Source organism: Rhinolophus sinicus, chromosome 14 (assembly GCF_057876585.1).
Source record: "Rhinolophus sinicus isolate RSI-liver-muscle chromosome 14, RSI-T2T, whole genome shotgun sequence".
Lineage (NCBI taxonomy): Eukaryota > Metazoa > Chordata > Mammalia > Chiroptera > Rhinolophidae > Rhinolophus > Rhinolophus sinicus.
In genome coordinates, this window is record NC_142514.1 from 21,510,653 (window position 1) to 21,524,037 (window position 13,385).

Below are 13,385 nucleotides of genomic sequence, written 5' to 3' on the forward strand. Positions count from 1 at the left end.
TGGGTGGAACCTATCTCGTTAGTGCTGTGAAGACCAACTGAGTCCCACATAAAGTGCTTAGCATAGTGCCTGACCCTTATTTAGGGCTTGGTAATGTCGGCCATTATTATTGTTGTTGTTATCACAATTACTATTACATGCTGGCCCTTTGCTAAAGTCTTTGCAGGCGTTATTTCGTTTCATCTCATTTAATCCTCAGGACCACCCCGTGAGGTAGATGTGGAAATTATCCCCATCTTGCAGATGATGACATGGAGGATCCCTAAGGTAGGGCTAGCCGCCCAAGGTCTCGTACATGCACGAAGCAGAGCTAGAAGTCAGTGCTGTGTGAACCAGTCCGGGGCAGGAGTGGGTGTGGGTCTCTATAAAAGCCATGGACTTTACTATCTTTTTGGAATCACAGAGCAGAAGGCCTTATCTGGCTCATTCTTTCCTTGCCACCCATCATTTTACAGATGGAATTTAGGAGGCCCCTAGAAGTTTATGGATTTACAAGATTCCCATATGGTGTCCCTCCCTCCAATCCAATCCAACCTCCTGCTGCTCCGTTGACTTTTAAGCCCCTATAGCCTGAGGATGGATGGTGGTCAGGGTGGGGTATTGGCGCCTGCGGGAGGGAAAAGGGCCTCAAGCGGAAAGAATGTCAGGCTGGTAGATCACAGAGTGAGATCTCTGCAGACCACTACCGTGTTTCCCCGAAAATAAGACCTAGCCAGACAATCAGCTCTAATGCATCTTTTGAAGCAAAAATTAATATAAGACCTGGTATTATATTATATTGTATTGGATTATATTATATTATATTATGCTATATTATACCCGGTCTTATAGTAAAATAAGACCAGGTCTTATATTATAGTAAAATAAGACCAGGTCTTGTATTAATTTTTGCTCTAAAAGACGCATTAGAGCTGATTGTCCAACTAGGTCTTATTTTCAGGGAAATACGTTAGGCGGGAGAGGGCGGGGAGAAGGTGAGGGGATGTGACTCAGAAGGCTCAGTCTTCCAATCAGAGAAACTCCCAGCAAGATATTTAAATCTGCAGTGGGGAGCAGAGACCTGGCACTGGGAGAGACCAGCTCACGATTGGAGGTAGTGGAGCTGGCCCATGACTGGAGTCTGAGGTCCTGGTTCTACTCCCAGCTCTACTCTAGCTTTTCTGAGTCACTGGGAGACTTCTGGGCTCCACGCTTTTTCCATCTGTGAAGTGAGAAGGGTGTTTGACAGGGTTTCCAGGGTCCTTCTGCTTTGATTATCACTGACATTCACTTATAACAGGAGTCTGACTTCACGCTGTGGGCCTGTTGTGTCGGAGACCCAGGACCTGGGAGGTTCGGGCTGAGCTGGCAGGGGTGGCCAAGGTGTGGAGGGACAGGCTGCAGTGGTACTTCCCCTTGCCCCTGAGTTCCATTCTTTCCACAGGGATTTACCTAAAGTCCAGGACACCATAGGTCCAGGTCGCGTGGGCTGTGCCTGAAGAAGCAGGTGACAATGGACACCAGGTAAGTTTGGGTGTGGAGTGGGGGCCACAGGTGTAGTCCCAAATGCTGAAACAGAAGGACTCTGGCTGCAGGCTGCCCTCTCTTCAGTCTCAGGCCCAGTGGCAGCTCTGGGGAGCACAAGTGCCAGTCCTATCTCTGCCATTGACCACATGGTGACCTCAGGCAAGTCCCTTCCTCTGTCTGGATCTCTTGCCCATGTGTATAAAGTGGGATGTTGGTTATCTCCCAGGTCCCAGCTAGTCCTATAATCTGAAGATCTTGGACTCTGTACCTATCCTTTCTGTGACTCAGTTTTCTCACCTGTGAATGGGAACATGCGTGAAGGAGCCTAGGAGGGGATGCCAACAGTGTATTCCATGTGCACAGCTCAAACACCTTGCTTGGCCCTCCACCAGGCCTGTGAAGCAGACTGGGCTGGCCAGTGGCCCATCCTACAGAGGGGAAAATGCGCAAGGGCTCCATGGAGCTGTGTGTTGCTGAATAGAAGGGCCGAGAACTTACTGGCCTGCGAAGTCTGGCTCCCTGGGCCAGCGGGAAGCTGGGAGGAGAGACGAGGCTGGGTCCTTAAAAGAAACCCTTTCCAGGATGCTGGGAGTGTGCCTGGCCGAGGGCTCCAGTGGAATGTCAGGGATGAATACCTCCCTTGGGGACCTGAAGCAGATCGGAGGACCCTCTGGAAGCTCGTGGCCAAAGGAGATCACCACCCTGGGGCCTGGGGAATCCGCCAGGGAAGTGGTGCTGAAGAAGATCCAGGAGCTCTCTGATTTGGTATGGAGGTAGAGGAAGGAACGGGAGGGTGGGGAAGGGAGCGGATGGAGTGGGGAGCAGAGAGGGTGAGTCCCTGCTTCGGTGGGCACAAATGACGAATTTCTGTGTCTGATTTTCTACATCAGTTTACTAGGTCTACTCCAAGGCTCTGTTTTGTGGGGGTTATGGGTTAGTTCTAGTCCCCCCACCACCACATGGGATTTTACTCTGTGCCAAGCTACCAGGTTAAAGTTGAAGCCGTCCTGTCCTGCACTTTGGCCTACAAAGATTGTTGCCCTTTTGTGCCCTGTTGTAAGATGAGAAGATATGGGCTCAAATCCTGTCTCTGCCGTGTACTTGCTGTATGACTTTGACAAAATACTCAAGTTTTAAAGCCTTTGTTTCCTTATCTCTAAACTGGCAGTCACGATGGTACTTACCGCGTGGAGTTGCTTTGAGGATTCGATGAGAGAACCTACTCCCCAGTCTTCCCTCTCTCTCTCTCCCTGCCCTGGCAGGACCACCGAGACCCCTTCATGGTAGCTGACCTGGACATATTGGCCAGTCGCCATCAGACCTTCTGCCAGGCCCTGCCAAGAGTCTCACCCTTCTATGCAGTGAAATGCAACAACAGCCCCTGGGTGGTGCGTGTCCTGGCCGCCCTGGGTACCGGTTTCGACTGTGCCAGCCAGGTGAGCCGGGGCCCGCTGCCAGTTGCTTCATTCGTAGGTCTGACAGTTCCTGTGGGGGAAAAAAGGCCAACTGCCCGGGGTCCTGGAGTGGGGACTACAGCATCTAGAACAGTGGCAGCCAAATGTTGTGCTCGATTGTTTGTGAAGGAATAAATGAATGAACTGGGAGTGGTCAACCTTCCACTGGTCCGCATGACAAGTGTGGACAGTCTGAGCTAGAGAGTAAAGGGAACACACGCTTTAAGCCACAGACCCTGTCCCTGTCCTGGCCCAGCCATTTCACCTGAGCCTCAGTTTCTTTGTCTTTAAAATGGGGCCAACTATATCTTCCTTAGAGTAATCTAGAGGCTTAAATGTCACAATTCATGCCCAGAGCAGTGCCAGGTACACAGTAGTGGTTCAGTCAAGGGCAACTCCTTATAGCCATGGTTCCTGTCCCCAAAGATCAGGAAGGCTCTGATCTTTGGGAACAGCGAGGCAGCCCACTACTCTGCCTGTCACCCATGCCAGATGGAGGTGGAGCAGGTGCTGGGTCTTGGCGTGGCCCCCTCACGCATCATCTATGCCAACCCCTACAAGGCCATCTCCCACCTCCAGTATGCTGCCCGCCACGGGGTGCAGCTCCTGACCTTTGACAGTGAGGAGGAACTGACCAAGGTGGCCCAGCACCACCCCAAGGCCAGGTGAGACCAGCAGGGGTGCAGGCAGGTGTGGACAGCAAGCCTGGGGCTCTAGCAGGTGGAATTGGGATTCAGCAACAAGATGAAGGCTGTTAACATCCAGTGACTGGGAGAGGTCTAAGCAGCAAAGTATGAGAATTTGGGTCAGGCAGCCCAATGCTTTTCCTGATGCTCATTGGTGGCAAATACACATTGCCTATGTCTGCATAGACACTGGGCAGAGACTGGCATTAGGAGGTCGGCATCAGCCAACCTCATGGTAAAAGCACTCACATTGGAGTTAGGGAGACCAGCGCTCACATTTTCACATTCATTTCTCATATTTCTGTGGTCTTGGGAAAATTATTTAACATCTTTCATCCTGTGACGGGGGTCTGTAAAAGGTATATTTATTATTTTATCCTTTTGCTGCTTTTTCTTGCCTGGGCAGAAGTCTGTAAGTAGTAGTATATTCCCTCCTTGGGATCTGTGGCTGGACAGTCCAGAGGAATGTGGCAGGGGTGGGTGGGGAGGGGGAGGGGTGTTGGGTGGGAGGCATAAAGCATCCAGGCCTCAGGGCTCCTGTGTCTAAGAGCCTCTGTCACCCTCACACCCTTCTCCCAGGCTGGTCCTCCGGCTGTGGACCAAGGACAAAGAGAGCATCTTCCCACTTAGTGACAAGTTTGGGGCCAGCCTGGAGGTGTGTGAACACCTGCTCAAGTCCGCCCGAGACCTGGGATTGGCTGTGGTCGGAACCAGGTGAGCGTACTGGCTTGCCCTGCCTGCGAGGCCAGGGTCCTGTTCTCTGCCACCTGTCCCCAGCCTTTGATTTACTGGATGCCCTCTGGTCAGCATGATGCCTCTTGGCCTACCAAGGCTTCATTTGTCCTCATCAAAGTAGCTGGATGTTATCTGGGACTAGGGTAGGGCAAGCGAGGCACTGGCCTTGGGTGCAAAATTTAAGGGGACACCAAAACACCTCATACTCTAGATGATAACATTTTAATATAGCATTTTAAAAAATCAAAATTGATGCAAAAAAAAAAAATCCATGATGAGAAAATATCAGAATTGTAAATAAAGACAGGATTGGCATTTCTACCTTTTGCCTCCAGTTCCAATTACTGTTACCAATTTTGTTTCTACTTGAAGTTTTTGTATTTTATTCATCATGGACATTTTTTAGATCAATTTTGCTTGTTAAAAATATTGTATTAAAGGGATGGCTGGATGGCTCAGTTGGTTAGAGCACGAGCTCTCAGCAAGGTTGCTTGTTCAATTCCCACATGGGAAAGATTGAAAACAGCAACTGGACTTGGAGCTGAGCTGAGCTGTGCCCTCCACAGCTAGATTGAAGGACAACTATTTGGAGCTGATGGGCCCTGGAGAAACACACTGTTCCCCAATTAAAAAAAAAAAAAAGTATTGCATTAAATATTACTTATCCTGATTACTTACTGTTTGGAGGCCCCCTTAAATTTTGCACCTGATGAGAGTGCCTCACTTGCCACACCTTACCTGCCACTGAGCTGTTCGTCAGCCCACCCTGCTTGAGGGCTCTGAGATTCGGGGTTCTGATCACATGCCTTCCAAAGAGGAAAAGGGGAGCCCTATGTCATGAGGTTTGGGAGGGAGCAGCTAAGAGAGGTGACCATCGCACAACCACAAGAGCCCCAACTCTCGTGGATGGTCATGTGGGATGTGTGTATCTCTGTGGATACGCACGTGTGCATGTATCACCAAGGTTGCATGTTTCTATGGGTGCCCACGGGCTCCAGTGTAATCAACTGTGTCTCAGTGTCTGTATCTGTGCTGGTTCCACATTTTAGCTGTGTCAGTGTTTCTGAATGTGTCTCTTCCTACTGACCCTTGTGTTTCCGCATGTGTTTCTCCATCTATCACTCAATATGTGTTCAGCTTCCACGTGGGCTCGGACTGCCAGAATCCCCAAAGCTTCACACAGGCCATCGCTGACTGTCGGCGCGTGTTCGAGATGGGCCGTGGGGTTGGGCATGACATGAACCTCCTGGATATCGGAGGAGGCTTCCCCGGAGTGGAAGGCTCTGAGCCTGAGTTTGAGAAGGTAAGAGGGAAGAGGGAACCAGGGTGTCCCAGCCTGGCTTACGAGACCGTGTATGTGTGTGTGTACAATGAGCTTTTGTAACTGAGGCATGTGCCTGCATGTAACTGGAGTTTGTCTTTGTTGAGAGGTCTCTGAGTCTACTTACATGGCCTGTGTGCATATACAAGCACGTGTGTGTATCTGGCTGTGTCTTTCTTTGGATGTGTTAGTTACTATCCCTGGTTAAGCTACAGTCAGACAGGAGTTTGGTTACTATCCCCCAACCCAGGGAACAATCCATCTTTCCTGATCGTGTATTGATTCAAATGGTGGCAGGTTCAGACTCTCAAGGTGCTACAGCCAAACACTTGCTGTACGCCCTTCGGCAACTTCCCTATTCTGGGCCACAGTTTCAACCTGTCTTCTCCCCAGTAAAACAGGGATGATGACACTTCCCCAGAGTGTTGCCACAGAAGTGAAGAGAGACAATGCAGGTAAAGACCCTGCTTAGGGACTGGCCTTATAGTGGTTGGGTCTGTCCCCATAGATGGCCAGAGAGATCAATGCTGCCCTGGCCCAGGACTTCCCCGAGGGGACTGGCGTTGAGGTCATCGCAGAGCCTGGCCGCTTCTACGTGGCATCTGCCTGCACGGCTGCCGTGAACATCATTGCCAAGAAGGCTGTGCTCGAGCCTGGTGGGTGCGCCAGGCCTGGGCAGGGCGGGTGTGGTCCAGGCTCCTCCCCAGGCCCTGTGTGCCACAGAGGGAGACAAGCTTTGGTTTTAGGAATAAACCTGTTAGTGTCACTATTTGGTTGTTCTTAAATAGACTGGGAGGGAGGGAATGAGGGCCTTCATTCTTCCTGAGCAGACGATGAATTTGTATTGTTTATAGAGGCAAAGTCACAAAAGGCACAGACACCCCTGTGCTGGTGTGTATCTTAAATTCTTCGAGAAAGTGTTCTCTGACAGGTGCAAATTCTTATAACCAAAAATAGAGCGAGTAAATACAAATTTTTACAACACACATGTGGAGGCAATATTGCCGTTATCATGGCCTGACGGTTAAGGGTGACATCTGTAGGGTCACAGTAAACCTTCAAGGTCAACCAACCCAGGAGACTTTTTCCATTCTTTGTGTGTTATTTTCTGGGCAGGAGTAGGGTGGATTGCTGTTCTCACAAAGGGAGCTAAGCAGAAACTCAAGTGCATGAGGAGATAGAGATGGATTAGTGCACTTTACTCTGGGGCTTTATGATAACTGACAAATATTTCTAAATCATTAATCTCTGTCCTTCTTTTGACCCACAGCTTTGTAATCGCAAAGGCACCTATGTCCCCTGATTTCGTTTGCTCACCGAGTGTCTCATTAGAGAATATTGTGATATGGGACATATGACTTCAGCCATCATTTAACAAAAGTCTAAGTTATAAGGGTTTGGGCTTATTATTTTTATTTCAATAGCAATGCTGCCAATTATTAAGCATCTATTCTGTGTGAAATACGTATGTTATCTCATTTTTGCTCAACAATGCTGTGAGGTAGTTTGGGGTCACTTCCATTTCACAGGTAGAGATCTTGAGGCTCAGAGAGAAGTGACTTGTCTAAGGCAGCAAAGCTAGTTCATGACACAGCTGGCACCAGGTCTGTCTCATTCAGATGCACTTGTATTTGCAGACACATCACGCAGAGCTGAGCTTTCAGCCGCTGGGCTGTCACGACCAACTCTCATGACTAACTGGCTTAGTGACAACTCGGGCTGTGGCCTCAGGAGGCAGGGTCAGTGATGACAGCTGGGAGAGAGTGGATGACAGGGGTGACTGCCACCTGGGAGAAGACCACGGAGAGAAAACCAATATTCAGAAAGATAAAATGCCCACAAGTTATAATGCCCCAAGTGTTCACAGAAATTAGTTTAAAAGATTCAAGAGAGCAATGTTCTAAGGACAGAGTAAGAATGATGTGAGAAACTGGCTTGGTAGGAGGTCACGTCCAAAGGATCTAGGGGTCATGAGTGACCATCAGCTCAACATGCATCCGGAGTCTGATGGAGCTCAGGCGAAGCCACCACTCACTTCAGCAACATTACTAGAGGCAGAGTATTTGATGGAGGGAGGTGAGAATCGTGTTGTCCTCTGTGCTCATCAGAGTTGCGCACTGTTTTTTAATGTAACTGGGATTGGTTTTAACCAAGTAACGTAAGACACAGAAATAACTGTCTTAAAGGAAGAAGTTTTCACTCATAGTTCTCTAGAAACAGGAGTCATGGCATTCGATGTAGGCCACGTGGAGAAGTACCAGGGTGGGTCAGGAGGCAGGAGAAGAGGGAATGCATGGGTGAGAGCCTTTATTTGGTTTTTGAGGGAAGGGATGGGAGAGGCAGCTAGGCAGGTTTGGGATTGGCTAGTTTGAATAATTTCAGTGGGTTCTGGGATGTAAGGACTGCCCCTAGTTTCCTGGTCCCTAGTCCTAGGATGGTTAGAGCTGGAGGATAGTGGTTTAACCTATGAGAGCTTAATAAAGGAAGTAGTTGGCAGGTGTAGACCCTGGGCTGGCTGCTTTGCATGTGAAGGCACGCTTGCAGGGCTGTGTTTTGCTGACTCTAGGAACTAGCCCAGGGAAGAGCAGTCTCTCCAGGGTTAGCAAGGCCCCAGGTGCCAGAACATCAAGGATAAAGAAAATTTAAAAATATGGTTAAGACAGGCACCTCTTTGAGGACAAATGAACAAATTAGCATATCCCTAAGGAGCATCCATAAATGGAATCGTGTCGTGAAAATCTATTTTCTCCTGGTTTTGTATCACACAGAAGTTGCTCAGGGAACCTGGTCTAAGGTGAGGGCAGAAGACCTGGGACCTGACCCGGGGACAAATCCCAGCCCTGCCACATTCTCCTGTGTGACTTCTAGCAAGACTCAACTGTACAGTAGGGCTCATTGTACCCAGAGCATAATTAGGAGGATTAAATAATTTAATACATGTAGAGAGCTTAGAACAATGCTTGGGCCATAGCTCTTTGTATATTAGTTATGTTGTTATCAGTAGCAGCAGCGCTCTGACAGGGAGGCCGTGGGAGCCCAAAAAGCAGGCCATAACCATGCATTAGACCAGGGAAGACTCCTAGAGTAGGAAACAGGGATTATCTAGCAGCAGAGGGTCTGGGCCACGCCCAAGGGTGCTGGGCTCAGTGTTGAGGGTCAGTGGTGAGACCTGGCTGAGCACACTTCAGTCCTGCCCTCTCCCCACTCCCAGGAGGCCACCGGAAACTGTTGTACTATCTCAACGAGGGACATTATGGCATCTTTCGTATCTTCCTCAGGGATCCTGTTCCCAGGAAGCCCATTGTGGTGAAGGTAAGGGGGCCCTTGTGTGGCTCCGGCACCGAGTTCAGCCCACTGCCCTGAGAGGCCCGGATGCCAGGTGGGGAGGGGAAGCGTCTCAGATTATCGGTGGCTTTGCAGATTGTCATACCTTGTGCGTGTACAAGGGTGTGCAAATGTGTCTGCATGTAGCTGCACGTGCTTATCTGTGTGTGTGCATTTCTGTGAGTGAGTCTGTCAGTTTACACTTGTGCAGGTAGGTGGATGGACAGGTGCCATGTTTCCCCCAAAATAAGACCTACCCCGAAAATCAGCCCCAGTGAAGATCGTCAGCCAGATGGACGCATTTAGGACGTTGTGACGATGTTCCAGAAGAAGATGACATGACTGTATTTGAATAAATGTAGATTGTTGTACATGAAAAAATAAGACATCCCCTGAAAATATGTCCTAATGTGTCTTTTGGAGCAAAAATTAATATAAGACCCGGTCTTATTTTTAGGGAAACGCGTATTTGGCTCTGTGTATTTCCATGTGCTTTCCCTGTATGCACTGCGTGTGTGTTTCCAGAATCTTTGAATGCTGGAGATGCAGGAGACCTAGGAAGCAGCGGTTCTCAAACATTGCTTCACATTAGAATCGCCTGGGGAGCTTTAAAAGACCTCGATGCCTAGGCCACGGCCCAGACTATTAAAAACAGAATTTCTCTGGGTGGGGACCCTGGCATCAGTCCCTTGTTAAAACTCCTCAGGCAATTTCAATGTGTAGCCTAGTTTGAGGCCCAGTATTCTGAGTGATTATCAAATAAAATCTTCCCATTTTATAGATGGGAAACAGGTCCCATCTGTTTCTGCCCTTGTGAATTGGCGGGGCTGGAATGTGTCACTCCAATATAAGCTCCATGAGGGCAAGGTCAAGAATAGTCCTGGCACTTAGGGACTGCTCAATAATGGGCCAGTATGGGTGACTGACAGTGTCCTTGCTGGTACCTTTTCACCCGTGCCCAGGGGCATGCCCTGCTGGGTGTGGGATGGGGGGACGGCGTGGAGGGGATGGCTCCTCCTTCTCTGATACCCGACCTCTGTGTTCCTGCAGAAGCTCTGCTCAGAGCAGCCCATCTTCCCCTGCATCCTCTATGGTCCCACATGCGATGCCGCTGACAAACTCTTCACGGAGGCGATACAGCTGCCTGAACTGGATGTGGGCGACTGGCTCATCTTCCCCTCCATGGGAGCCTACACATCCGTCATGAGCTCCACTTTCAATGGCTTTCTGCCTGCCTCCATCTGCTATACCATGGGACCCGAGCTCAGGTGTCTGGGGGGAGGGCTCTCACCACAAAGAGCTGGCTGCTGAGCTCTGGGGTCCCATGGTATATCAGAAATACCCTACTCCCCACACGGGCCTCAGCAGAGGTCTGACTGACCTTTGACACTGTCAGTGGGGTTGACCCTGTTACTGCCCCTCCGCAGGTAAGTCCGAGGGAGCCCACCTGGGCGGCTCTAACAGCTCTGAAGTATAAATGCCTATGTGAGCAGAAGCAGGCAGCTGACGCTAGTCCCATGGCCAAGCCCCCCACTCGGCTCTGACCATTTTGGGCTCTTCCCCAGTTTCCTGTTCACATGTCCCTTCCCAACCAGCCTCAGGCTCCTTCACAGCCTCTGCCCCAACCTAGGGTTCACTCCCTGAGATGGTGGAGGGGGCTCTAGACTACTCCTTTACTGGCACAACTTTTCCACAGGAGCTTGCTGGAGACAGCACCTTAGGCTGAGGCGTGGCTGAATGGAAGAGCTCCAGACACCTGGGTGCGTCCAAGAGGGGAAGCTTGAGGGCAAAGGTGGGGCTGGGGGTGGGGAAGAGTAACAGGGAAGCAGCAGAGATTTGGGTGCTTCTGAAATGATGAGGCAACTTTTAAGGTTCAATACTGTTTTTTTCTTTCAAAGTCAGCCTGAAGCCTAGGCCAGCTCCTCTGGGCAGCTGACCCCGCCCTCCCTGCTCCTTACCCCTGGGCCCTGGGGTGGGGTAGGGCTGAGAAACTTGTGCTATTACAAGGAGTGCCCCCTGAGGGCCATGTCCTGAATGTGAGGCAGTCTGCATGGCCAGTACTCTGAGATTCTTTTGTCCTTCCTTTCATTTAGTTAGTGACCCCTGCGTTGCTCCAGAAAGGTTTACATGAACCATAGGCACCCACCCAAGTGATGAGAGCACTGGTTTTGGAGTCACACGGGACTCAAGTGAATCCAGGCTCCACCACAAACTGGCAGTGTGGTCAGAGCCTCAGTTTCCCCATCTGTGGCGTGAGGATGATATTAGTATCCTCCTCACAAGGTTGTTGAGGGGATTAGGTCAGACAATGGAAATCCTCATTCAAGGTCAGTTCATGTCCAGGGCCCTGCCTCTGGCTGGCCCTGATCCTGGGCCCCTCCTGCTCAGAAACCACTCCCTGCCCCCACGGTCTGGGTGTCCTCAGGGAGCACGCACAGCATTTGGCCACACAGCAATGGGCCAGGCATGTGGGTACCTCAGACCTGGTCTTGACCTTACGAAATCCCCAGGTTGGGAAGTTGGATGGACAAGGTGTGGATACAGCCAACTCAAAAATAGGGCAGATTCTGGGTGGCTGTTTAGCTCAGTTGGTTAGAGCGTGGTGCTCTTAACAACAAGGTTGCCGGTTCGATCCCCACATGGACCACTATGAGAGGCCCACTATGAGCACCCTCCACAACTAGACCAAAACAACTACTTGAACTTGACTTGGAGCTGATGGGTCCTGGAAAAACATGATCAAACTAAATAAGTGATTAAAAAAAAATAGGGCAGATGCTACTGTGTGTCCCCAGGTACACTAAAACTTTAAAAACAATATGTGGGAAATTCTGAGCTCAAAAAAGAGAATGTGTCCTACAGAGAGGAATGTTGGCAGATGTGGGGGTAGGGACACATTAGGATGACCTGTCACATTTCTGTAGGGAGTGAAGGGGGAGTGGGCCCCACAGGCCACTTACCTCCTGTGCCCTGTGTCCTTTTTAACCTTCACCTAATGAGACTTCTGTGATCCCCAGCTTCTGCAAATGGTTCTTCCCATCCACCAGAGTCTGCCCCAGCAATCTTGCTTCTGCCTCTACCACTCAGCCAAGACCAAAGGCATCTTCCACCATCCTTGGGCTAAAGAAATTTCTCCCTTGGAAATCTGAGGAGAAGGAAGGGCTGCATGTGCCACCTTAGGAAGCCAGGAGGGTCAGGCAGCCTTCAGATCATGTGTTCGTCATTCATCTTCTCCCAAATTGATGGTGAAAATGTCCACTCCTACCCCCACAGAGGTGTCTGGAAGTACAAATATGAGTGGGCTTTAGGGAAACATAAAGTTTTATTCATATGCAAGAGCTGCTAGTGTGTTTTGTGTTTTGCCCTATGGGTGCTGTCCTGAGGGATCGTGAATACCCATCCGTCCATCCATCCGTCTGTCCGTCCATCTGTCCATGCATGCATCCATCCATCCATAAAATAAAATGTGAAGGTCTAGTCTGTGCCCTAGTCGGTGTCACGGGTGACACGTGATGAACAAGATAGGCAAGAACCCATGCTCATTGAACTTACTTCCAGTTGGGAAAAGACAGAGCAGAAACAAATCCATAAAATAAGTGATAAAATGGAGTGGAAGCAGTAAGTGTTGTGAAGAAAAATGAAAGAGGGAAGGGGATAGTGAAGAATAGAGGACAGTCCTATTTTAGGCAGAGGAGCTACGGGGGTCTCTCTGAGAACTTGGCATGTGAGCAGAGACCTGATGGGAGCCGTGTGGTCAGCATTCCAGTATTAGGACAGCAAGCCCAAAGGCTGTCTCCTTCCAAAAAAAGGCAAGGTGACACATGTGTGAGCAGAGTTGAGTGAAGGGAGCTCTTGGGAGATGAGGCAAGAGGAGGGTCCAGGGTTTAATTTTGCCAAGTCCATTGTAAGTCAGGGCTTTGGCTTTGTTTGAGGGGGAGGGCAGGCCCTGGTGGGTTTGAGCAGGTGAACTCAGTGAGAGAATGCACAGAGAACTCAAGGGGGCTCCTGCCAATCCCTGCAAGTGCTGGGTGGTCATGGTACAGGTGGTGAGAAGGACCAGGCTCAGGACAGGCTGTAAAAGTCGAGTCAAGAGAATTTGCTGACGGGTTAGATGTGGGGTGTGGGCAGAGAGGATTCAGGAATGACTCCAGGACTTTTGGTCAGAGCAGTATACAAATAGGGACGCTGGGGAGCAGAAGCAAGTTAGGAGGGATTCAAATTGAGATTTCAATTTTAGGCAAGTTAGGTTTGAGAAGCCTCCTCAACTGCCAAATGGAGTCAGATGAGAGCATCGCGTTTCAGGGCAGAGGTCAGGTATGAACATGGCAGAGAGAGATGAACATGGGAGAGAGAGGTGAA

The 13,385-nt window shown here is 50.0% G+C and overlaps 1 protein-coding gene across 1 annotated transcript; it reads left to right on the forward strand.

Moving 5' to 3' along the window:
• The first annotated feature begins 1,909 nt into the window (after positions 1-1,909).
• Positions 1,910-10,704, forward strand: LOC148755618 (antizyme inhibitor 2-like). Its single transcript, XM_088789928.1, has 8 exons — positions 1,910-2,271; positions 2,769-2,942; positions 3,453-3,625; positions 4,226-4,360; positions 5,519-5,684; positions 6,211-6,358; positions 8,914-9,014; positions 10,077-10,704. Exons 1-8 carry the CDS (start codon positions 2,089-2,091, stop codon positions 10,335-10,337), a joined length of 1,341 nt encoding a protein of 446 aa, XP_088646054.1. The 5' UTR covers positions 1,910-2,088; the 3' UTR covers positions 10,338-10,704.
• Positions 10,705-13,385: the final 2,681 nt, after the last annotated feature.